The sequence below is a fragment of the Haliotis rufescens genome, unplaced genomic scaffold (genome assembly GCF_023055435.1).
Source record: "Haliotis rufescens isolate VD_foot unplaced genomic scaffold, xgHalRufe1.0.p SCAF_13, whole genome shotgun sequence".
Lineage (NCBI taxonomy): Eukaryota > Metazoa > Mollusca > Gastropoda > Lepetellida > Haliotidae > Haliotis > Haliotis rufescens.
In genome coordinates this window covers 26,450,740-26,474,456 of record NW_025963813.1, presented here as the reverse complement: position 1 = coordinate 26,474,456, position 23,717 = coordinate 26,450,740, and the positions used below count along the sequence as shown (strand labels likewise).

Below are 23,717 nucleotides of genomic sequence, written 5' to 3'. Positions count from 1 at the left end.
AAAGATGGATCTACCAAGACAAACATTGTCAGTGGTTGGATATCAAGTGACAAAGGCTCCAGTTAATAGTCTCACTGTTTTTCGAAATGTACCCTTGATTCAGCACAAGTCCTTATGGCAGTGTCAATTGTCAGGCTTTTAACCTTCGACCAAATGTAGACTGAGTGGTCAAAATAGTGAATAACATTGAGATTGGTTGTTCCCTCGAAGTCCTAGCTCTTGTCAGCTTTGATAAAAACCTTTCACTTATGATAAAACAACATACCACTGCACTTGTGATAAAACAACATACCATGCACTTGTGATAAAACAACATACCACTGCACTTGTGACAAAACAACATACCATGCACTTGTGATAAAACAACATACCATGCACTTGTGATAAAACAACATACCATGCACTTGTGATAAAACAACATACCATGCACTTGTGATAAAACAACATACCACTGCACTTGTGATAAAACAACATACCATGCACTTGCACTTGTTATAAAACAACATACCATGCAATTGTGATAAAACAACATACCATGCACTTGTGATAAAACAACATACCATGCACTTGTGATAAAACAACATACCATGCACTTGTGATAAAACAACATACCATGCACTTGTGATAAAACAACATACCATGCACTTGTGATAAAACAACATACCACTGCACTTGTGATAAAACAACATACCATGCACTTGCACTTGTTATAAAACTACATACCATGCAATTGTGATAAAACAACATACCATGCACTTGTGATAATACAAAATACCAATGCACTTGTGATAAAACAACATACAGCAGGTTCTTGTGAAAAGTCAGACTATGTTCTCACAATGAAAGAGAGCTTACAAATACCACACAAATATTTCTGATGCCAGATGAAGCTTAGGTGCTCCATATTTATTGAAATGTGCAAGTGATCACCTTGTTGTGCAGGTGAAGCTGTCGCGGGTGTACCTGCGTGACTCCACCCTCACCTCCTCATACCCACTCATGTTGTTTGGGGGCGACATCGACGTGCAGCACACCCAGCAGGCTGTCTCCATAGATACGTGGATACAGTTCAAGGTCAGTACCCCGTATCCCTGGTACCTGTCGCCATCTCTAACTTTGCAGTGTTGTGTACCATTACCATGACAACAAGTGCTGTTGGATGGTTCGAACATCACACATGCCTTGATTACTATCCTTGGTTTGTCAGCACCATATCTCTGCTCAATGGTTCAATTGTTCAGTATATTTATATGTCTGATGTCTGATATAACTTTATATGTCTGATGTATGTGAACCAAAGTGTCCGCATTTGATATAAGTGTTATATCGGATCTACTTTTTCAGGCAAAGGCAAAGACGGGTGTTATATTCAAGGAACTTCGATATTTACTGGCAGACATGTTACAGAAGAAACTTGAAGATCCAGCTCTAGATCTGAAAGGTGTGTTTTTCAATGTGGATCAATACTTGGAATGTAATAATTCATAACACAGCATTAATTTTATGGAAAAGTCAAACAGTTGTCTTTGGTCAAGATGACTGATTGAATAAGAAACATGTCTTGCTCAATGCTTGTGGGTATATCTATTCATTGCTGTATTTGACGAAAGTTTCCCCATGTTTTTTTTAGAGGACATGTTGATTCCACTAATCCGGAGACTGATCACTGCTGAGAAAACTTGATGTCTGTTTGAAGATATTATTTGCAATTATTGTAAAAACAAATATGAATAAATTATATCTTATTTTCTACAAATTGTTGAGGTGTATGTTACATGGATAAGTTGTACAATAGTAGTATATTCTGCAGACACTGATATACAGGCAACATATACAATAGTTATTGATGCATCTTGAGATGTATCTAAGATAACTGAATACAACATGGTTGATAGTCAGGGTTTTTTTAAAAAACTTTTTAGGTACTCGATGAGTAAGTAAAATAATACAAATGACCACAAGTAACTAGACTAGATGTAGTGGAACACAATTAGACAGGATGGAGTGGGGCCAAGGCAAGAAATAACTGCCTGCCCACTAGCCAAATGCCAGTGACTTTATACCAGGCTAAAGTTCCGCTAGCCTTTTGAGCCTCAAAGACAAAGTCACACCCCTTTTTCACAGGTTCCAGCGTGCAACACAATGACCATTGTATATACCATATACACAATATACCATTAGGTTCGCAAAATATTATTATGGGATACAAAACATTTTCTTAAATCTATAGTATGTTTCTGATTTTCTTCATTGGACTTAGTAAAAATAATAAAACATCTATTTTGAAGGAAAATCCCTCCTTTAAAGTTGCATATAGAAATGAGGCATATTCAAATTATTCACACCCACCCTAAGACAAACCTTTTTGATGAGGTATTTAAATAAAACATCTTCCATATCTGTTTTGTTTAAGGGCAAAATATCAGTTTTCTAGCATTTCCAGCTGGCCTGACTGTCTGGTTGAAAACTGTTGTCAATACACATCAATATGACATATTTAAGTCAGTTAAGACGTCATTTAATGTCAAAGTCTGCTGTCATTTTGTTATCATTTCATAATTTATTGAAGTGATTTTTCCTTGTAAAATATGGTGAGGTCTAGCAACACTTTTTGTTGGCAAAGCCTCCTGGCCAGTGAACTTTGGAAACTAATTGGTACACTGCTTAACACCCTTACCATCTGTCAACACCAATTCATGCATACCAATGAATACATACTCATAAATAGATTACTATAGATTTTATTCCATTCCATTCCATCCCTGTTTGGTTAAGGTGATGGATGGTCTGGAGGACCATCAACATGTCATGCTATTTCATCCCAAGAAGATGTTACAGTATGCTGTTGTCCAGCCATGGCAGTGTTCTGCTAGGAATCAAATGACTGTCAGGGCGCTCTTGTACTGTCAGGACGCTCTGGTGCTGTCGGGACTCTCTCGTACTAGCAGGGTGCTCTTTACTGTCAGGACACTCTCGTACTAACAGGACACTCTCGTACTAACAGGGCGCTCTTGTACTGTCAGGACACTGTGGTACTGTCAGGACACTCTCGTTCTAACAGGACACTCTCGTACTAACAGGACAGTTTTGTACTAACAGGACACTCGTACTAGCAAGGCGCTCTTTTACTGTCAGGACACTCTCGTACTGTCAGGACACTCTCGTAATAACAGGACGCTCTCGTACTAACAGGGCGCTCTCGTTCTGTCAGGACACTCTCGTACTGTCAGGACCCTCAGTTTCCACTTGAAAACTGGATATTTTATAGTCAGTTAACTCCCTTGCCTCGGAGCGGTGGGGAGAAGTATGACTTCAAGTCAAGTAGTTTTCTTAGGCCATTGGCCCAGGTCGGTGGATACATACGTGTACTTGAGGTATTAGTTTTTGTGTTTCTATGGAAGATATGTTGGCCTACCTCTAGAATACAGTGTGTAACTCCGCGGGGTGGGGGTGATGACCCCCGAAACAATAGGGCATTAGATTGTAGTCTGTGTCGGCCTGTAGCCTATAGCCAGCCAAATAATGAAAAGTAATAGTAAATGTCATAGTGATTTTTGTATTCACGTCACATAATTATGGTGATGTATTTATATTTCATTCTTATCATTCGGTATTCATATTTTAATCACAAATAGAGCAGCCAGGCAATCAGTATGTACAACACAATATTCATGTATTATTCACATCAGCATAACATATACAGTCATTTTTTACACTGGACTACCATCAAGATGGGAAACAGCATCTCCATATTCAATGGCAGAATATGTTCCCCGCAGCAGACGGATGGAACTGCCCGTCCGTAACTGGCACAGTGTAATTTCAAATTTTGGATTTTTCTTTCTTTATCAAGTCAATGAATTTATACTTGCTGAGATGGCTTGCTGACAATTTCACGATTTTGGAATGCCATCCCTCTACGTGGTTGGCCGTACGTGGCCCTTGGGTGTCGAAGTGGTCATGGTCATCTCTAGAACTACTTAAAACGTCACTGAATGTGTTTATGGTTGCTGGACAACCTGCCAGACAGTACTTCCCGTGAATTCTGGTACCTTTCGTAGTCATAACTGAATACCTAAAGCCAGAATATATCAAATGACCACCACCACGAGAATTTAGAATGAAACTTATGTTAACAAGTGCGTTTGACATTTTGCAGTGAGTGAGTATCGTTTTACGCCGCTTTTAGATATATTCCAGCAATATCACGGCGGGGGACACCAGAAATAGGCTTCCATGTCGGGAATTAAACCCGGGTCTTCGTCGTGGCGAGCGAACGCTTTTAACCACTGGGCTACCCGAATCAATGCAGCTTCATCGCAATATCATAATTAATAATAGCATATTTGTTTTTGATTAAATTAATATGCAAATGAAATCACGGTAGGCATCCGCTCATTTTTCATCATTTATTTCCATTGACATTTTATTAAAAGTGTGTGGATATTCATATGAATTTCCATGATTACGTTGATAGTTGTTCCCGGATCAGTCAGTAAACCAGTATGTATAGAATAAACAGGCTGTATGCTCCAGATGTTGTCAACACCCACGTCCGTGCATCTATTAATGAACATATCACAGATTTGACATGTATATAAATAGAGAAAGAAGGGAATCGACAGTGATGTTCACATTCCGACCTGACGCACATCCTCGATGTGCAAGACTGTGATGTTCCACCATCCTTGGCTGAATAAAGACTGTCTCTTTGAAGGAAAGTAGCTGGACCATATATAGTATTAAAGATGAGCAATTGATGGTTACAAAGTTGGAGTTGGGGCCACGGGTGACCCAGTCGTCAAAGTCGCCGTGCAGAGCTGCGTCCCTTGGGCACGCTAGCAACCTGTGATCGTGGGTTCGAATCCCGGTTCGCCTCGATACTGTTTCTAGGTTTGTCGGCAACATATCCATACTCGTGGGTTTCATCAAAGAGTAAACGTCTGAGACCTGCAACACTTCGGGCTTTCCTCCCACATTCAGCTGACACGCTGTGATACAACTGGAATACTGTTCAAGGCGTTGAACCCAACGCACTCACTAAGTTGTAGTACAGAGCCTGGGGTCCGACATGAGCTGACATGTGGTGAATACTAACTGGCTATGAAGGCCACATATCATTGTGTTCCTTGTCTGAATAAAGTCAAAGGATGTCATTTGCAGGAAGGGATCTGGACCATATACACAATAAATGACGAGCAACTAACTAATCCTGGCATTGTTTTCTTTTCTCCATTTTCCTTCCTATGTGGCCATTAAAAGAGCAAATTGAAATATAAATACCCTCAACTGAGACCGTTCCCAGCGTGGAGAGTTGCTGGAGAAATGGGTTTTAGAATAAAACTGAAAGTGTGTTTAGCCCTGAAATGTTTTAAACTATAGGTCACCCAGTACTCATGTACTGTCTCTCTAGTTTTACATGCGAGTATTGTGCACAACGCGCACATCTGTACCTGCATGTAATCCTGATTTTGCGTTGTACAGTGACGTTAAGTGAGTGAGTATGGTTTTACGCCGCTTTTAGCAATATTCCAGCAATATCACGGCGGGGGACACCAGAAATGGGCTTCACATATTGTACCCATGTCGGGAATCGAACCCGGGTCTTCGGCGTGACGAGCGAACGCTTTAACCACTAGGCTACCCGGCCGCCCCCAGTGACCTTAAGACCCATACTGGCATTGTTTCGCGCCACGTGTGCTTACAATAGAAAGGATTGACCAACATGCCTGCTTTGTCTAACCAGCAGAACAGAACAGAACAGAACAGAGCTTTATTTCCACTCAGGCCGGGATCCACGGCACATGAGGTACAAATTTACAAAACAGTAAATACATAAGATTGCGGGATGGTTTACATGGAAGATTTTACAGTTTTCATAATGACATTACAGAATGTACATATATTTTTTATAACACTTATTTTTTTACAATTAAAACGTTCTTTAAATTTAGACATTTTTTAGCATATGAAATTGGGGCATTTATATTTTCCGTTGGCGTTTAACAAATTTAGAAAGAAAAATATAATGGAATTCTTCACCAACATCGCTCATGTCGCGTTCGTCTATAACCAGTTTCGTTCATGGACATGAATTTTGTGCCACCTACCTTAAATGATGGCATGAGGCTCTAAATTTTACAGTCAAAGAGAAAGGGATAAATAATAAATACTTTTCAAAGACGAGCTCAGTTTTAAATATGCAAAGGAATTTGTAATCTCTGCATTCGATGTTGGAGATGCTGTATCAGACGATCTGTAAGAAATTGTAGATTTAAGGACATTAGGAAGACTGCTTGTAGGCTTAACCAACAAAAACTATAGTCGGTTTCATTACAAATACTTTCCAAACATTTTATCCATTTATTACAGCTATTGTTTGAACAGAATTCATTATATTACATTAAATTTTTATATTGGATTCTTGATAGCAAAGCCACCCCTACGTGTTTTGTCTAATTGCTAATGTTTAACCGCACCTGTCCACGTGTTGCTTCCCATGCTGTTTAATTTAATTAATGATTGTTTGTACCGTTAAGTATATATTGCATTTTGTCAATTAAAAATGCAGAATTCGCATCCGGTCCCAAATGCTATACGTGGTTATTAACTAACTCTGTGTGGCATCAAGTGAGTTGACATGTGACACCCCCGTTTCATTATATATGCGTAAAGAGAAGCAGAATATTGTCATTTTGGTGTTACCTGCCCTGCAATGTTCATCGCCGTATGTGCTTGGCATGTGGTGTTGGCGGCTGTGCTTGGATACGTGGTGGTTAAATGTATGTGGCGATGCGGAAGGTTGTGGAAATTACGCCAGCTATTTCATGGATGTCCGGGAGAGGAAGACTACAGTTATATATATGGCAATCTTCACAAGGTTGGTTTATTTGTCGTTTAAGGCCGCTCTCAGCAATATTCCAGCTATATGACGGCGGTCTGTAAATAATCGACTCTTGACCAAGAAATCCAGAGATTGGCATCATGGGCATCGATCTATGTAGTTGTTGCGATAAGATAGAAATGCATCGACCAAGTCTTAAGGCAAGCATGGGATGCTGAAGACCAATTCCACCCGGATGTTCAGGGTTTCAGATGCGGATGTTCTGATTGCATGTAAAACGGAAAGTCATTTAGCCAATGGTGTATCTTATGCTACAGGACCGTGTGCATCCTGAGTACAAAATACTACATACACAACGATCAAATCGGGTTCAATAAGTTTCCAAACTAAAAGTTACACTTCAATGATTACAATAAAGATTTCCAACTACCTGTTCAGTATTCTGACAACGTGTTTCGGAATACCTTCTCAGTTACTGAATACGTTTTAACACATATGGTCAGTGACTACTAATCTGGTTACCACTTACAGAAGCGTTCAGCGACAACAAATTAGGCAGTACTTGTCGGGAGAATGTTGAAATGAATGGGTTAGTAATATTACTAAATATGTTCAAGTATTCTAGTTTCTAGTATTCTGTAACTACAAAATGCGTTTTAGTATTCAAGAATTATGGATTGGCACTCACATTATCATGAAGTTTTGAATTAATTCCATTCTGTTTTGGATAAATAGGTTGAAATGAATTGGTTGGTATTATTTCTGAATATGTTCCAATATTCGAGTTTCTAGTATTCTGTGACTACTAAACACGTTTTAGTATTGGCACTCACTTTATGATGAAGTTTCAATTCCATTTAGTTTCCGGGTCCAAATGAAGAGGGTGTTGCCTACAACCTTGACCTCGTTAAGAAGTTCCCCATGTTCGTGAGGGTATGGGTAGGATCTCTCCTGCCCTTCATCGTTGTCCACCACCCAGACACGGTCAAACTTATCCTCAAGTCTTCAGGTAACTCACCATTGTATTAATGTGTTTGAGGTAAACACCTCTCCTGCACGTGAAGCGACGAGTAGAGAATAAGTCTTGAGCAACCCATGCCTGTCGCAAGAGGTGACTAACGGGTGGCCAGGCTCGCTGACTTGGTTGAGTCATGTCATCGTATCTCAATTGCGTGGATCATTGCTCATGTTATCAATCACGGATTTTCTGGTCCAGACTCGATTATTTCATATAGCTGGAATATTGTGTAGCATTAAACAGGAAACAAACAAATCTACAAATTCAAATAGTTTAACTTTTAATTAGAAAAATATAAAGTCTGACCTTATGTGTCTATTATCAAGTGTAGAAAGTTTGATACACTTTGAATGGCCGTTTCTATAATATTTTATTCTTAAGGCCTCATGCATTACTCCTTGGAACTGCTGGGATTTTGTTTGGAGACTAGATATTTTGTTCACCTATAGATGCAAATCCAGATATTGTTAAATTAAAACTACGAGCCTGATATATATTAAAAGCAATGTAATTTTTGAGGCAGACAATTTGTGTTTTTACCCGCAGTCTGATGCATAATTATAATTTTCAAACATTTTCGGGGATAATTTTAAGGGTCGGTCCCTAAGCCAGGGTGGCATTCTCTATTCCGTCTCCCCAGAACCGAAGCCTCACAGCCGCTACATCTCGATGCCCATGGAGATGGGGATGCCATGGCTTGGACAAGGTCTTCTGTTTTCAAACGGGATGAGATGGGAGCGGACACGGCGCCTGCTGACACCGGCGTTTCATTTCCTCATCTTGCGCCGGTACATGCAAGTCTACAACCAAGCAGCCGACGTGTTACTGGCGAGTACCGTCATATTCAAACTATAACTGTTTGATATTGTGACACATATGCATTGAATTTATATTTATTCACAAAGGAATGTAGCCCAGCGGCCAATATCACATAGTGTTACAAAAGAGAGACAGTGTTATTGTGTTCTATCACTCTTCTTAGTTCTGTAGACTTTATTCAAGATTCTTAAAATATCTTCATTTTTAGTGGACATAAACTGGGCTAGAGCCGTGTTGTAGATTCTCTCTCTCTCTCTCTCTCTCTCTCTTTCTCTCTCTCGGGGCGGTCGGGTAGCCTAGTGGTTTAAGCGTTCGCTCGTCACGCCGAAGACCCGGGTTCGATTCCCGACATGGGTACAATGTGTGAAGCCCATTTCTGGTGTCCCCCGCCGTGATATTGCTGGAATATTGATAAAAGCGGCGTAAAACCATACTCACTCACTCACTCACTCACACACACACACTCTCTCTCTCTCTCTCTCTCTCTCTCTCTCTCTCTCTCTCTCTCTTCCCATGCCCACCCACTCACTCACTCAATCACCTATTGCAGGGTAAGATGAACAGGCTAAGCAAGACGGGTGAACCCTTCGAGTGTTTCAGCACAGTGGCGCTGTACTCCCTAGACGTCCTCCTGCAGTGTGCCTTCTCACATAGGACCAACTGTCAAACAGAGTGAGCAAAATGGGCTTACATCGTCAGCACCTCAGGGGCTTGTATACCCTACGTACCTCAATCTTCCGTGAAAACACACGTCACATCACACACACAACATGTGCAGCAACCATCTACTCTACACACTGCTACTATTTCAGGCAGAGGTAGGGTTAGCCACGCACGTCGGACTCATTTGACTTTCGGGGCACGTGTTCCCCAGTTGTCTATGGCGCCGTACTTCGCTGTGCAGAGTTATGACCCTTGGGTACAACTGAAACCTATGGTCGTGGGTTTGCCCCCCGGTTCGCCTCGATTATGTTTGTCAGCACCTTATCCGTGCTCGTGGGTCTCACCAAAGTGGTAAACGTCTGAGACCTGCATCACATCAGGCTTTCCTCCCACATCAGGGGCGGTCGGGTAGCCTAGTGGTTACCCGGGTTCGATTCCCGACATGGGTACAATGTGTGGAGCCCATTTCTGGTGTCCCCCGTCGTGATATTGCTGAAATATTGCTAAAAACGGCTTTAGACCTCACTCACTCCTCCCACATCACGCTGGCACGCCGTGATGTAACTGGAATACTGCTCAAGCGGCGTGAAGCCCAACTCACTCATTTAACTTTCGTGAGTTACACACGGACTCGTTTCATTACATGACTAAAAATAAAACCGTGGAGACCCGGGGTAGAATGTGTCCCCAACATCTCATTGCTGGTCGTAAGAGGGACCCAAATTGGGCTACCTATGAAGATTCGGGGTAGAATTGATCTTCAGCAACCCATGCTTGTCGTAAGAGACGACTAACTGGATCGGGTGGTCAAGCTTACTGACTTGGTTGATGCATGTCATCATATCCCAGTTATGTGTATCGATGCTCATGGTATCAATCACTGGATTGTCTGGTCCAGACTCGATTATTAACAGACTGCCGACATATGGACTTTACTGTGCCACACTTATGGTGTTCAATGCAATCAACTGCCAACCACGTATGCACCAATGACACGTGTAATCACTTCGAAATAAGAATGAAATGGAACTGAAATATTTTTTGCTGATTGAATTTTTTTCATCGACTTCCATATGCCCGTCTGCCTGTTGATTTATCCACTTACATAAACAGCTTTGCATTTACATTGTAGAGGCTTCGGACTGGTTGCCTTTAAATTAAAGCGTTCGCGCGACCTTGGTCTAATACGCGAGAAGTCTGACGCGCCGTAAAACGACCCTTACCCGTAAGAGGCGACTAACAGAGTCGGGTGGTCAGGCTCGCTGACTTGCTTTATGTATGTAATCATATCCCCTTTGTTTAGATCGATGCTCATGATGTCAATCACTGGATGGTCTGGTCTAGACTCTATTATTTACAGACAGTCGTCATGTGGCTTGAATATTGCTGAGTGCGGCGTTAGACAACAAACAAATAAACACTCGCTTACAGTGGTGCTTATAATAATTCACATTATCTGTTACTTATAGCACATGACTTCCGCCAGCAATGAAATGACAATTCTTTAAGTCATTGAAACTCCTGGCGAGCGTTACCTTCAGCGTTCTGCTCACTGCCCTTGCCCACACTTGTTCCAGGGAAAGACACCCGTATGTACAAGCAGTGAACGAGATGATCCGACTATGGGGCGACCGTGCGTTGTGAGTATTGATATGGTCTTGGGGGCTTCACGCAGGCAAAAACAGGTTGCGGTGTTGTAGTGACCTTGCCACACAAGGTTGGCAAACTCCAAAAAAGTCCTTAGATTCTCGATTCTCTTATCTTCTCCCATAAGCCGACGCCATTTTCTAGCAGACGAAAGTAAAATTCACGTGATATCTATGCAGTATCTGATTGGTTGAAAGCGTTGTAAGCGTCCAAATCGAGTTTAAGAACAAGGTTGGCCAACATATTGGTGAAAAAGGAGACCAATTCCAATTCTCGACAACAGTTTGTCAAACTTCACGAACTAGTTTTAACAATTTTAACACACTAAAGTTTGTCCCGTGAATTTCAGAATTAGGAATGAGAATATTGCACATTTCAGTTTAAATATTTATGTCATATAAAAGTAGAAAACAAACATATTGTGAAAACCAAACAAGTAAAATGTTTTCAGAACTTCCTGAAACATTTGTTATTGGTTTCAAGGAACATTGGGTATTAAGTTGACACAATCACAGTAGTATACATGATACTGTTGACATTGATATAGCTACGATGATAAAGGTATTCATATTTTTTTCATAATAATCTTTTCAAAGTAATAGCTACGATGTTGTAATATTATTGTATAATGAAGTAGATCTGCTCATGGAGACTTGCAGATATTGATAAAGTTGAAGCCATGAACCATACTTCTGTATGAGAGTTACCTCCCTAATGGTAATTGCAGGGCCCCACGCCTTATTTGCTATGGGTTGGAGAAAATTACACGGGGGCATGGGCCATGGGGATGGGTAATCGTTGGATAGATGTAACCAAAATTTTATTTTTGTCTCACATGTGTGTAATGATGATATGCGTACATTCTAAATACACAAATATTCATGAAAATGTTTTTCAAAACATTCCTTTCTGTTAATTATTACGCTAAATATGTTTATGTTTTTCGGCAACTATCATAACGTCCACGTCCTGTTCTAAACTGGTTTTGAGCGCTAGCGCTTGCGCTCCTCGCCTGCAGCCGCTAGGAAGCGAGGAGCAGGTTACCAGTGTATCTCTCTCCGACCTCTTTCCCCATACAGCATTTCGCTGCGGTGAAACGTTGACCCATTTCCGTGAAGAGGGTCTGTCGGTCGAAAAGGACGGAAACAAGCCTACAGCATATTGCTATGCGGGAAAGGGCGACCCAGTTTCCGTTTAGTGAGATATTAGCTCTTTTAGACAGTGTGAATAATTGACGTCTCAGGTTACAGGAGTAAAACAGGACTTGTGCAAACAGTCTGATCCCTGCAAAAATGAAATATGAGTTGAAAAAACTGTTTCTTAACAGTGCTTAGAAAGTGTAGAGTTATGAGTAACAATAACTTCGTTTAACAAGCCTTGCGTCTTGGGGCACATGAGTCGCACTCATGCTGTACACGTCGATGAACACCTGAAAGCTAATGTTCGTGTAGTCATATAATCAGGGCGCTTGTCACCGTTATATTGGCTCGTCTGTCCGTCCTCTGGTTCATTAACTTCTCCTTCTTCCCTTATTATTAAAGCGGTTAAGAGATGAACCTGAAACTGTCGGATGATGTCTAGCTCAAAGATCTGAATGGAATGTTATCATCGCTTTAAAATAAACATTTTAGTTGCTTAGTTTAATTGTGAAAGAATCTTAAAGAATGTCAGCGAAAAAACCGCAGGGTCGTGTGATCTGAAACATGATGTGAAGTACATTTCTGTATGATTATACAAAGGATACAACAGTTACTAACAATAGTTTACAGATGAATTGAGTAATTATAACATTTTAACAGCGCATGTACGGTGCAACCTACATTATATTCTATGTGTGAAATGTTGCGCCTGTTTGGGTAGCTAAGGTGAGCATTACAATGGAGTACAGATTTCATCATACATTTCGATTGTCAATTAAATTAAAAAGGTAAGAATAGTTATCCAACGGAAGTATTTTTGAAGATAAAGATTGTAAGTTATTGTTATGCACACCATCTGCCCCACTGTGGCCATTGTTGGCGATGTTATGAAGAATATGAACTACCGACAAACATAAGGGAACTGATGAAATGATATTGAAGGTGTAATGATGATAAATGTCTGTAAATTAATTTCGAACGTGAAGATCAATATCTGGAGTGTCCACCACGTTGGGCGATACATGCATGACACCTTGATGGCATGGTGTTGATTAACTTGTGTATGGTTGCCCTTGGTATTGCCCGCCATTCCGTCTGAAGAGCTGCCTCAAGCTGGGCCACGCTGGCGGGTGGTTCGTCTCTGGCGTACACTCTCTGCCCGAGAACATCCCACAGATCTATGCTTTTGGGGGGACATGTCAGGGTACTTAGCGGGCCCAATGTCCCTATGCCTTCTCGTCGGAGATAATCGGTGATTCAAACTTTCTGCCGATAATTCTACCGAATGGAGCGAGTGAGTATGGTTTTACACCGCTTTTAGCAGTATTCCACCATTTTAACTACTAGGCCCAACGACAGGAGGCAAAATTTCGTCAACATATGGCTGGCCAGTCGAATGTCCATTCACAATAACTAAATCAGTCATGTGTGATACCGCCCCACATTATGGTACTTCCGCCCCCATCTGGAGATGGTCAAGTACTGTTGCTATGGCAGACCGCTCGCGGCTCCGTCGCCAACATCGTGTTCTTCTACATCTGTGAATCGGAGGCAAAACCTTGATTCGTCTGTGAACATGGTGTAACCCTGTCTTGTCTATCCCACCCCAATTTGTGCCGTCTAGGGTAAGCTGTAACCGTCACGCCTTGCCTTCGGGTTGGTTTTAACGGTATATGTTGAAATTCGCCTTCCTGTTTTGTACGGAATTGTCTATTGATAATAGGAGCATATCAGAATCTGGTGCGTAGTGCAATGTAATGCGACGATGATCCTGTCCAGGCAGATGTCGCTTTGTTAGGCCTTTGTTAGAGTTTCTGCCAACATGTGTGAAAACTGGAGAGGGTGCACGAAGCATCTAAAATGAACACCACGTCTAAAGGCAGCATCTTAAACATCCACAGCAACCCTCTGCTGTACCTCGACCTCGTCTACTACAGGACCAGCAACGGGAAAAAGTTTCTAAGGCACTGCAAATATGTGCACCGATTCGCCGAGGACATCATACAGAAACGAAAAGCTACCAAGGTGGGTACACTGACTGCAACTGTGTTCTGCAATGCAATATGAAGTTATCACCTGTATTGCCTACGCTGTAGATATTGAAAGTATTTGGTTGGACTTGGAAATGGACGGTACATTTAAAATACTGTTTCTTGGTAACTCGCGACGCATAGCCACTCAGAATTGATTGCGGATTGCGAGGACAGTGTAGTATTCTATTCAAAACAAGTTAAGGATCAGCAATCTACAAGACATGCGTCAACCAAGTCGGCGAGCCTGACCACCCGATCCCGTTAGTCGCCTCTTATGACAAGCATGGGTTGCTGAAGACAAATTCTACCCCGGATACCTCTTACAAGAATAAGGTATCAATAAAGTACCAAATATCGGTTACACCTACTTGGGTTGTCAGTCAAGATTTGAAGAGGTCATTTTACGATGATGTCGTATTGGCCATAGTAGATATCGTCACGAATATTTATTAAAAGGTGAAGATCCTCCATTTTGTATCCCTTGTGATGAGGGAATCACAGTCAAGCATGTCCTGCTTGACTGTATTGATTTTGCCATCACAAGCGATAAATATTTCAAATCATCCTCTCTAAAGGATCTTTTTTAACAAAATTAATTCTCATTTAATGATTGGATTTTTAAAAGAAATAGAATTGTATAGTAAATTTTGATTATATGTCTTGTATAAAATGAATGACCTTTTAAAATTGGTAGAATGAATTTATATCTGTGTTTGTTACTGGCAGTATCCTCAAAGGGGGTTGACGTAGTGTAAAATTATTGTCCCCCTGAGAGGATATAGTAAGAGAGGATATAGTAAGTCCATTTCATTCAAAGAATAGTTCTGCCTACTACTCTTTTAAACGTAGTATATTTGTCATTTTAATTGTGGCTAACTTTGCGTACAATCACCAGTTGCTGAAGGGATGATGTAAATCCTGCTGGGTTCCATGCAGGAAGCTAAAGTACTGTAAGTCCCCATGGTACCTAGTATGGTGATCTACCTTCAGTTGCTGGCGATCTACAGACCGTTTTTATACCGTGATGTTATCAATTTTATGATTCCATACTAGTTTTAAATATTTTTCTGTGATAAGTCTAGTTATTTTACTGTCCTTCGTTGGCAGGTATTTATGTAAGATTCAATATATGTATTATGTTTAACTATTGATAGTCACGATATGGCTGAAATATTGCCGATGTGACTTAAAATTTTAACTCGCTCACTCTGACAAGAATACATGCTTCTCACACGCGTACCGAACGCATGGGCCACGTGTTTTTCACAAGTTGAACCGGCGCGTCTAACGCGTGGTACTCGGGATGCACACTCGCGGCGGACGGATTCCACAGAGTGATCAATGGGTTGCATCACGCGTGTCTCGTGTGTGTAGAGGGTATGAACGTCCAGGCCTCCTCTTTTTCAGCGTGTACAATCAAAACAACAACACGACTTTATAGATATCTTGCTGATGGCTAAAGATGAGAATGGACATGGACTCACATTTCGGGAGATGCGGAATGAAGTGGACACGTTCTTGTTCGCAGGTAGGTCCGACACATTGCATCGTGTTGGGTACTTCGACGGCGTTAATAGGATTTATAACATTAGTGGTATGTGTTCTGGGAAACTGTGTTCTCTGTCGTCTGTCTTTCTTTTTCCCCTAACTCAGGCCTACCTAAGAAAACCCGCAGAAAACCCGCAGAGAGCTATCAAACTGTGGAAAATGTACACACTAGAAATAGACGCCCATTTTACAAAAACATAATCCGCCTAAAGTTAACATCGTAATGATAAGAACCCGCCATAATTTCATTTGAACCTGACACTTTAAATCACGAAGCATGTGACCATATTAAAAATATGCCGGTTCTTTTCATTACGAAACAAACTTTATGGGGATTGTATTTTTGTAATTTGTGTGGATATTTCTATTTACTCAGATGTGTACATGTCGTTGAAAACATTACAACAATTTACAATAAAAATATTTTAAAAAACAACTTTGAATTATTTGAAGAATTTTCTAAGAAGCCACAAGGTCAAGAAATCTGAAACACAAATATATAGCAAAACGATGGTATTCATGTTTATTCATGCCAGTAAAATTTAATAAAATACTTTTTTTAGAATATCCCATTGAACCACAAGACCCAGCGAGCTTCATCTTTATTAGAATGTGTCGTTCAGTGCGTGGTCTGGAGTTGAACATTTAGTTATCTTGTTTCAGTTGGAATTTATACAATATTCTCCAACAGTGGAAAGTGTTTAGCATCATCTTTTCAGCGAAGTGAAATTTCAGAGAGCTGATATTATGCTTGTTGACTTCAACTGGCTTTACCAAATGCCTTACTAAAGGTGTTTCCATTGACATTAAAACGAATGTTTGTTACCATGGATATTTCAACTGAATGTTTGTTACTCTGGATGCCAAATGGATGTTTGTTACCATGGATATTTAACATGAATGTTTGTTACCATTGTTACTTCAAAAGGACCTTTGTTACCATGGACACCTCACACGAATGTTTATCACCAAAGATACTCCATGTGAATGTTCGTTACCATAGATACCAAATAGATGTTTTGTTACCATTAATACTTCAGATAGACCGTGTTACCATGGATACATCACAGGAATGTTTCATCCCATTGATACTAGTTGGTTCCTCCTTCAATAAACCAATAACGTGTTTCACTTTCAGCAGAGGTTTGTTACGATTATGGAACGGGTTTTGCCGTTTTCAATGAAGAAGTAACCGAAAAAATATCCTGTCTCGAACCAATGTCCCAGCCCCGCACCTCACTCAGAATGCAGGACATATGTAATATTGAATTCACTTTGACTTGGTCAGCACCAGTTCCTTCATGTTGTTCTTGTTGTCAGTGTTGTTGTTGTTGTTGTTGTCAGTGTTGTTGTTGTTGTTGTTGTCAGTGTTGTTGTTGTTGTTGTTGTCAAAGGTCATGATACCACCACTAGTGGGATCAGCTGGCTTCTGTACCACCTGGCCAAGTACCCGGATCACCAATTACGTGTTCAACAGGAAGTCGACAGAGTCCTCGCTGGGCAGTCCCTGGATTATGTTGAGTGGTATATGACGTCATATCTACAGCATTTCTCCGTCTTCCGCTTTCACGCGTAAACTATGTGCTACACCATGTCTGTTTGTGTGTCAACCTAATTATATAACACAACAAAAACACATTAGTTGTCACAATCTTAACACCTAAATATTTAAAATACTCAAACTGTCAGATTATTAAATGGAAACGTTTCCTTTGAATTTAAATTTGTTTATGTACAGGTGTTCGTACCTGCATATATTGCACGTGTTCGGACGTGGTATGACTCGTGTACTCCCGATGAGCACATGGGCCACAGTGTTACAGTGAGGTACATCCGTCTCCTCACACAGTACATGTTAATTTGTCTTCCCACTGCTTCCCAGCATGTGCTGCAGTGAGACAAATCTCAGCCAACCCGTGAAGATCCGGGGTAGAACAGGTCTTCAGCAACCCATGCTTGTCGTAAAAGGTGACTGTGCTTGTCGTACGAGGCTAACGGGATCGGGTGGTCAGGCTCGCTGACTTGATTGATGCATGTCATCGTCTCCCAATTGCGTGGATTGCCCAATCACTGGATTGTCTGTTCCAGATTCGATCATTTACGTACCGCCGTCACATAGCTGGAATATTGCTAAGTGCTGCATTAAACGGCAAACGAATAAAAAACACAGCCAGTGTATGAATTAGTAACCAAAGTTACTTGGCCAGAAAGGCTTGTTGACAAAAAATGTCGCAAGCCCTCATCATACACAACGAAATGAAAACTACATGACACCTAAATTGACTTGATGATTTGTAGAAATGAATATGTATTGTCAAGAATTTTCCTTTGGATAGTCGTACCAGCTTGATGGAAGTGTTACTAGCCCAATTTACAAGTCGCTGGCATTTGGACAGGCAGCTATTTCGAACACTGTTCTCAGCTGATGTTTTGTAGGGGCACCGTCGGCCCAGTCGTCTAAGGTCGCTAAGGTCGGAGTTGCGTCCCTGTGGGCACGCCAGAAACCTATGATCATGGGATTGAATCCTGGTTCGCCCCGATTATGTTTCTAGGTTTGTCAGCACCAGACCCGTGGTCATGGGCTTCACCAAAGCGGTAAACGTCTGAGACCTGCACTACTACGGGCTTTCCTTACATATTAAACTGACACGCCGCGGTACAACTGGAATCCTGTTCAAGGCGGAATTAAACCCAACTCACTCACTCACTGATGTATTGTAGGGAGCACCTGCCCCAGCTGGTGTACCTGACGCAGTGCGTGAAGGAGTCCCTCCGACTGTGCCCTCCAGTACCTACGATACAGAGACAGCTCACCCGGACCATGGACATCCAGGGTAGGTAATATGGACAGAATACAACGTAGGTCCCTTGCACCATCCACACAGCTACAGGGTTGTACATGACGCTGCAATGTGAGTCCTGTAAGGCACGAAAGTATAGAATGGACGCAGAAAAAAATACTTTGCATCCTGAGGAACGTACGATAATATTCACTGTACCTAATTCTCGACAAGATATATACAGGTCTCATGGCCACTTAGTTTTGTCAAGCACGGTAGGTGTAAGTTCAATCACCTACCAGATATTTGTTGTTAATGTTAAACCAGGTATTGAGACCAGTAGTCTCATGTACAGACAGTCCCTGTTTTGGAAACACTGGTACATATACGGAGGACGCGGTCCCAGACAGGGCGCGTGGGTGACACTTATTAACTTACCTTACTGAAACTTTTGCATTTTTAACGTCTTTCCAGAAACCACAAGGCCTATTAATCTGAAACTTTGCATGAAGAATCCCAGCTATGGCGCTTGCAGAAGTTCGGCACGGCAGGGCAGCCTCATTGAAAACACATTTTTGTCCAGTACTCGGCCGCTTCTGCATTTAATATTTATTTATAAAATTTTATATGCGCACAACATATTTTGTCTTACCCTTGACCTAACCCATGTTTTCTGATCTAACAAAGAAACATTCTTGTGATAGTTTTGTAGCATTATTCCAGACACAATCTCCGTGATGTTGATGACTCCCGCCCACTTCCAGGTACTCAGTTTCCCGCCGGCACGATAATGGCTGTTAACATCCACAACCTTGGTCTGAATCCCCATGTCTGGACCGACCCCCAGGACTACCGCCCGGAGCGCTTTCTACCAGAGAATACCAGGGGCATGGATCCTTTTGCCTTTGTCCCCTTCTCGGCTGGTCCACGGTGGGTGTAGCACTTTTATAATAGTCCTCTATGTAATGCCTGACAACCAACCAAATGTGTTTAATCCCCGGTATTCAGTACCTTCAGAGTGTGAACGAAACCCGGCAGGGTCTGATGACAGACAATCAGCCCTGTCACCGATAGGCGGCTTTTACTGCAATCATGGAATACTGGCGACATATTTTACACTAGAATCGTAAAGAAGTCCAGAGATTTGAGGAACCGGTGTTTCATATACCTTGCCAATATGTCAATACTTAAAAGAGCGAGTAGTTCAAGTCACTCACCTACGCTGATGGGCGGTGGAGGAGTCTAGTGGTTAAATCGTTCGCTTGTCACGCTGAAGTCCCGGGTTCGATTCCCCACATCTACAATGTGTGAAGCCCATTTCTGGTGTTCCGGCCTGATATTCCTGGAATAAAGATGAAAGCGGCGTAAAACCATACTCACTCACTCATGATGAACCGAGAATGATTTTCTTTTATGTTTATTTCAGAAATTGTATTGGACAGAACTTTGCGCTGAATGAAATAAAGGTTCTTGTGTCAAGAATACTTCACAGGTAAATTCCTATTATGATAAATTCTTATAATTCTGACATATAAACGTTAACAGAATATCCTATGAGGAGTTATAGATTATCTGGTCCGAGTGATAGGCAAGACTCAAGACGACCAACGTTATTTCATACTGGAAAATAATCCATAATTATCACTTGCGAGTAGGTTTTAATATTTGTTTTACAAATAGTGACTTTGAATTAAGATCAATCTATTGTTGGAACAACCACATACAGTCGTCTGTGGTAGATTGGTGGAGGTCACATTCTTGCCTTTTGGTATACCATGTCACACAGGTACGCGCTGAATAACAAACAATGTTTGTTCGTTTGTTTCGTGTTTAACGCCGCATTGAGCAATATGCCAACTGTAAGAAGGCGGTCTGTAAATAATCGAGTCTGGAACAGACAATCCAGTGATTGACATGAACGTCGATCTACGCAATTGGGACACGATGACACGATGACAGCGAGCCTGACCACCCGATCCCGTTAGTCGCCTCTTACAAGCATGGTTTGCTGGCCAATTCTAACCCGGATCTTGCAAACAATGGAAACTATGTAACACAATACACCACTGTTCAGCCCTTATTCTTTTGCGCTAACGTGACCTTCGTCTAGTTATATCTGCTGTTAAACCATGATATGTCGGAAGGTTGGTTGGTTGTAGTTTAACGCCGCACTCAGCAATATTCCAGCTATATGACGGTGGTCTGTAAATAATCGAGTCTGGACCAGAAATTCCAGTGATTGGCATCATGAGCATCGATCCACGCAATTGGGATCGATGACATGCATCAACCAAGTCAGAGAGAGCCTGACCACCCGATCCCGTTAGTCGCCTCTAACGACAAGCATAGTCGCCTTTTATGGCAAGCATGGGTTGCTGAAGACCTTGTCGGCAGGTGGACATTTTAGTACACGGTCTCAGAAATAGTGTCTGTTTTTGCTCACAGAATTATGAAATTGTTGCTCAGAAATTGTATTCAAGTATCTTATCTTATGTTTTGGTCCTTTCATTCTTATTTGAATGAAAAAAATAATTTCATCTTTAAGTAAGAAATATTACGAAGATCAGGGAACTAGAGAACCTCAGCTTTAACTTCTATACTCCCCAGGGAGCTGAGAGAGATTCCAATGCACTGATTCGCTGCCTATGACATATATTCTGGCTTGTGTTGCAGGTACACTTTAACACTGGTCCCCTCACACACGGTGAGAAGATGGACACACATCACCATGACCACAGAGACAGGAATACAAATATTTGCCACACCCAGATCCACAACCCATGTTACATGATAATAGGATATAATACTGACTTCCCATTCATGTCACGTTTGTGTCCCGAGTGGAATAAGTTTTACTTAACCCGAGAATTACAGGAACGCATTTTGTCAATAACATTGATTGGTTACCCTTAATCTATGAGAATGTCGATGCAACAAAGGGCGCATGCTGTTTCATTTCTGTCACGTTAATAGACCTGCTAAACGTTCGAGTTACTTCAGAACCATACAATGAAACCACATTTAACCATTGTATAAGTGTACTCACAACTATTAGATGCAAATAAAATAGACGTTTTTTTACGAATTATGTCCTTACTATGAGATCAGTGGAAGTAAGAAACCAAGGGGAAATCTGAAAGCTGAAAGAATTTGGGGGCACGACACACTTGGGTTTCATTCCCTTTCTCTACTTATCGTACACCGATAAAACAACATGTTTAATTCTGTTGACATAATATTCAGTTGGCATTACAACGTCATCAGCATCGCGATCGGCAGGTCATACAAATATTTTAGATTTTCAAGGGAAAAGAAACAGGCTCCAGATGTATTGTGTCAGTTTATTTTGTCCTTTTCTCCACACATCTGCTCTGTACCTGAAACCACACACAGTACAGTCGGTGAGGATACAGAATACGATTATGATACATTTATGTATATATTCCCAAAAGCACTGTGTACAATTTTTTGTCAGTGAATAAATCTGCTTTATGACGTGTCCAGTCTTCTAAACGTGTGAATGAATCTAATGTAGAACCAGGGAGCCAAGTTCGCGTATCAACCAATCAAATCCCATACAGGTGCATGCCACGTTTGTTTGACACCTGTTTAGGTAGTACCATGTGTGTAATAAAAGGTACAAATCCCTTTCCATGTTCTAAAGAAATGTTTGCTGAAAACAGTCGATTGTACGACTATTGTCATGCGTATGTGTTTGTGGTGCATAGTGATGATACCAGATGTTCGCGGAAAGGTGAGTGGATCCTGCCCACCCGTCACAAACATATGCCAAGGCAAGTCAATGTTCACTTGAAAAAGAACGGGAACATGTGGTATAAGTCAAAAAAGGGAAGTGCATCGTATATGTTTGTCACTGACGGCAATATTGCTCGATAATAAGGGAAGTTGACCATTGGAAAATTGAAGTCATCCTTCTTGTCATACAGTCATGCGGAGAGTATTTTGGCACTACGACTCTCTATGCATAGATCTAAATATGAAAGAGATGAGGCGATCTCACTGTTCTGCTCTATTCAGGAATGTAAATCAGTGGAGGGAATTGGCTATTTGATGGTTATTGAACGATATCTTATCATCGATATACCTGAATGAAATGGTGTCCGTACAGGAAAATAAAGAAATTGATGGTTCCTGAAATTTGAAATATTGTGGGTTATATGGGAAACTGATTTTTGTCTGAGAATGTTTCTTAAATATAAGGCTTCAAATCCCTTGTTTGCAAACTTCAAAATTCAAGGACATTATCTGATTTATTGGGGTTTGTTAATTAATTGAGAATTGATTGCTGAGTTAGAAGGAATTGTACCATTGTGAAATCTTGTGTTGATCCAGTTCATTACCATCATCCATGGTCCGCTACAATTCACCATCCATCATCTGTCCATCCATTGTCCACTATTCGTCATCTTTCATTATACACCATCCATTGACCTCGCCTATTCGTCGTCCTTCATCATACATTGCCCTCTACTATTCACCATCCTTTGTTAACCATTGCCCTCATCTATTGACCACCCTACGTTAACAATTGCCCTCTATTTTTTGTCACCCTTCATCATACATTGCCCTCTACTATTCACCATCCTTCATAATACATTGCCCTCTACTATTAACCATCCTTTGTAAACATTGCCCTCAACTTTTCACCATCCTTCGTCAACCATTGCCCTAAACTTTTCACCATCCTTCGTCAACCATTGCCCTCAACATTTTCACCATCCTTCGTCAACCATTGCCCTCTACTATTCACCATCCTTAGACAACCATTGCCCTCTTCTATTCACCATCCTTCGTTAACCATTGCCTTCTACTATTCAACACCCTTCATCATACATTGCCCTCTTCTATTCACCATCCTTCATTGACATTTGTCCTTTTCTATTCACCCTCCTTCGTCAACCATTGCCCTCTTCTGTTCACCATCCTTTGTTAACCATTGCCCTCATCTATTGACCACCCTACGTTAACAATTACCCTCTATTTTTTGTCACCCTTCATCATACACTGCCCTCTACTATTCACCATCCTTCATAATACATTGCCCTCTACTATTAACCATCCTTTGTAAACATTGCCCTCAACTTTTCACCATCCTTCGTCAACCATTGCCCTAAACTTTTCACCATCCTTCGTCAACCATTGCCCTCAACATTTCACCATCCTTCGGGGGCGGTCGGGTAGCCTAGTGGTTAAAGCGTTCGCTCG

At 41.2% G+C, this 23,717-nt stretch overlaps 2 protein-coding genes across 2 annotated transcripts in view; both read left to right on the top strand.

Moving 5' to 3' along the window:
* The window catches only part of LOC124152542 (ATP-dependent RNA helicase dhx29-like), a 78,479-nt gene extending 76,729 nt beyond the window's left edge, over nt 1–1,750 (top strand). Inside the window, exons 27-29 of the mRNA XM_048394355.1 lie at nt 943–1,074; nt 1,345–1,441; nt 1,631–1,750. Coding sequence (XP_048250312.1) covers nt 943–1,074; nt 1,345–1,441; nt 1,631–1,683 — 282 coding nt within the window. The 3' untranslated portion in view covers nt 1,684–1,750. The remainder of the gene's footprint in view (nt 1–942; nt 1,075–1,344; nt 1,442–1,630) is intronic.
* A 4,739-nt stretch (nt 1,751–6,489) lies between these two features.
* Nucleotides 6,490–22,071, top strand: LOC124110794 (ultra-long-chain fatty acid omega-hydroxylase-like). Its single transcript, XM_046470214.2, has 12 exons — nt 6,490–6,880; nt 7,706–7,853; nt 8,503–8,690; nt 9,232–9,353; nt 10,922–10,984; nt 14,032–14,155; nt 15,571–15,691; nt 17,106–17,235; nt 18,433–18,545; nt 19,256–19,421; nt 19,918–19,983; nt 21,165–22,071. The coding sequence occupies exons 1-12, from the start codon at nt 6,716–6,718 to the stop codon at nt 21,280–21,282; spliced, it is 1,524 nt and encodes a 507-aa protein (XP_046326170.1). The 5' UTR covers nt 6,490–6,715; the 3' UTR covers nt 21,283–22,071.
* The last annotated feature ends 1,646 nt before the right edge of the window (nt 22,072–23,717 follow it).

Coding starts and splice junctions, on each gene's coding strand:
- LOC124110794 (XM_046470214.2), top strand. CDS start 6,716: ATGTTCATCGCCGTATGTGCTTGGCATGTGGTGTTGGCGGCTGTGCTT. Junction 6,881..7,705: donor TATATGGCAATCTTCACAAG/GTTGGTTTATTT, acceptor AATTCCATTTAG/TTTCCGGGTCCAAATGAAGA. Junction 8,691..9,231: donor AAGCAGCCGACGTGTTACTG/GCGAGTACCGTC, acceptor CACCTATTGCAG/GGTAAGATGAACAGGCTAAG.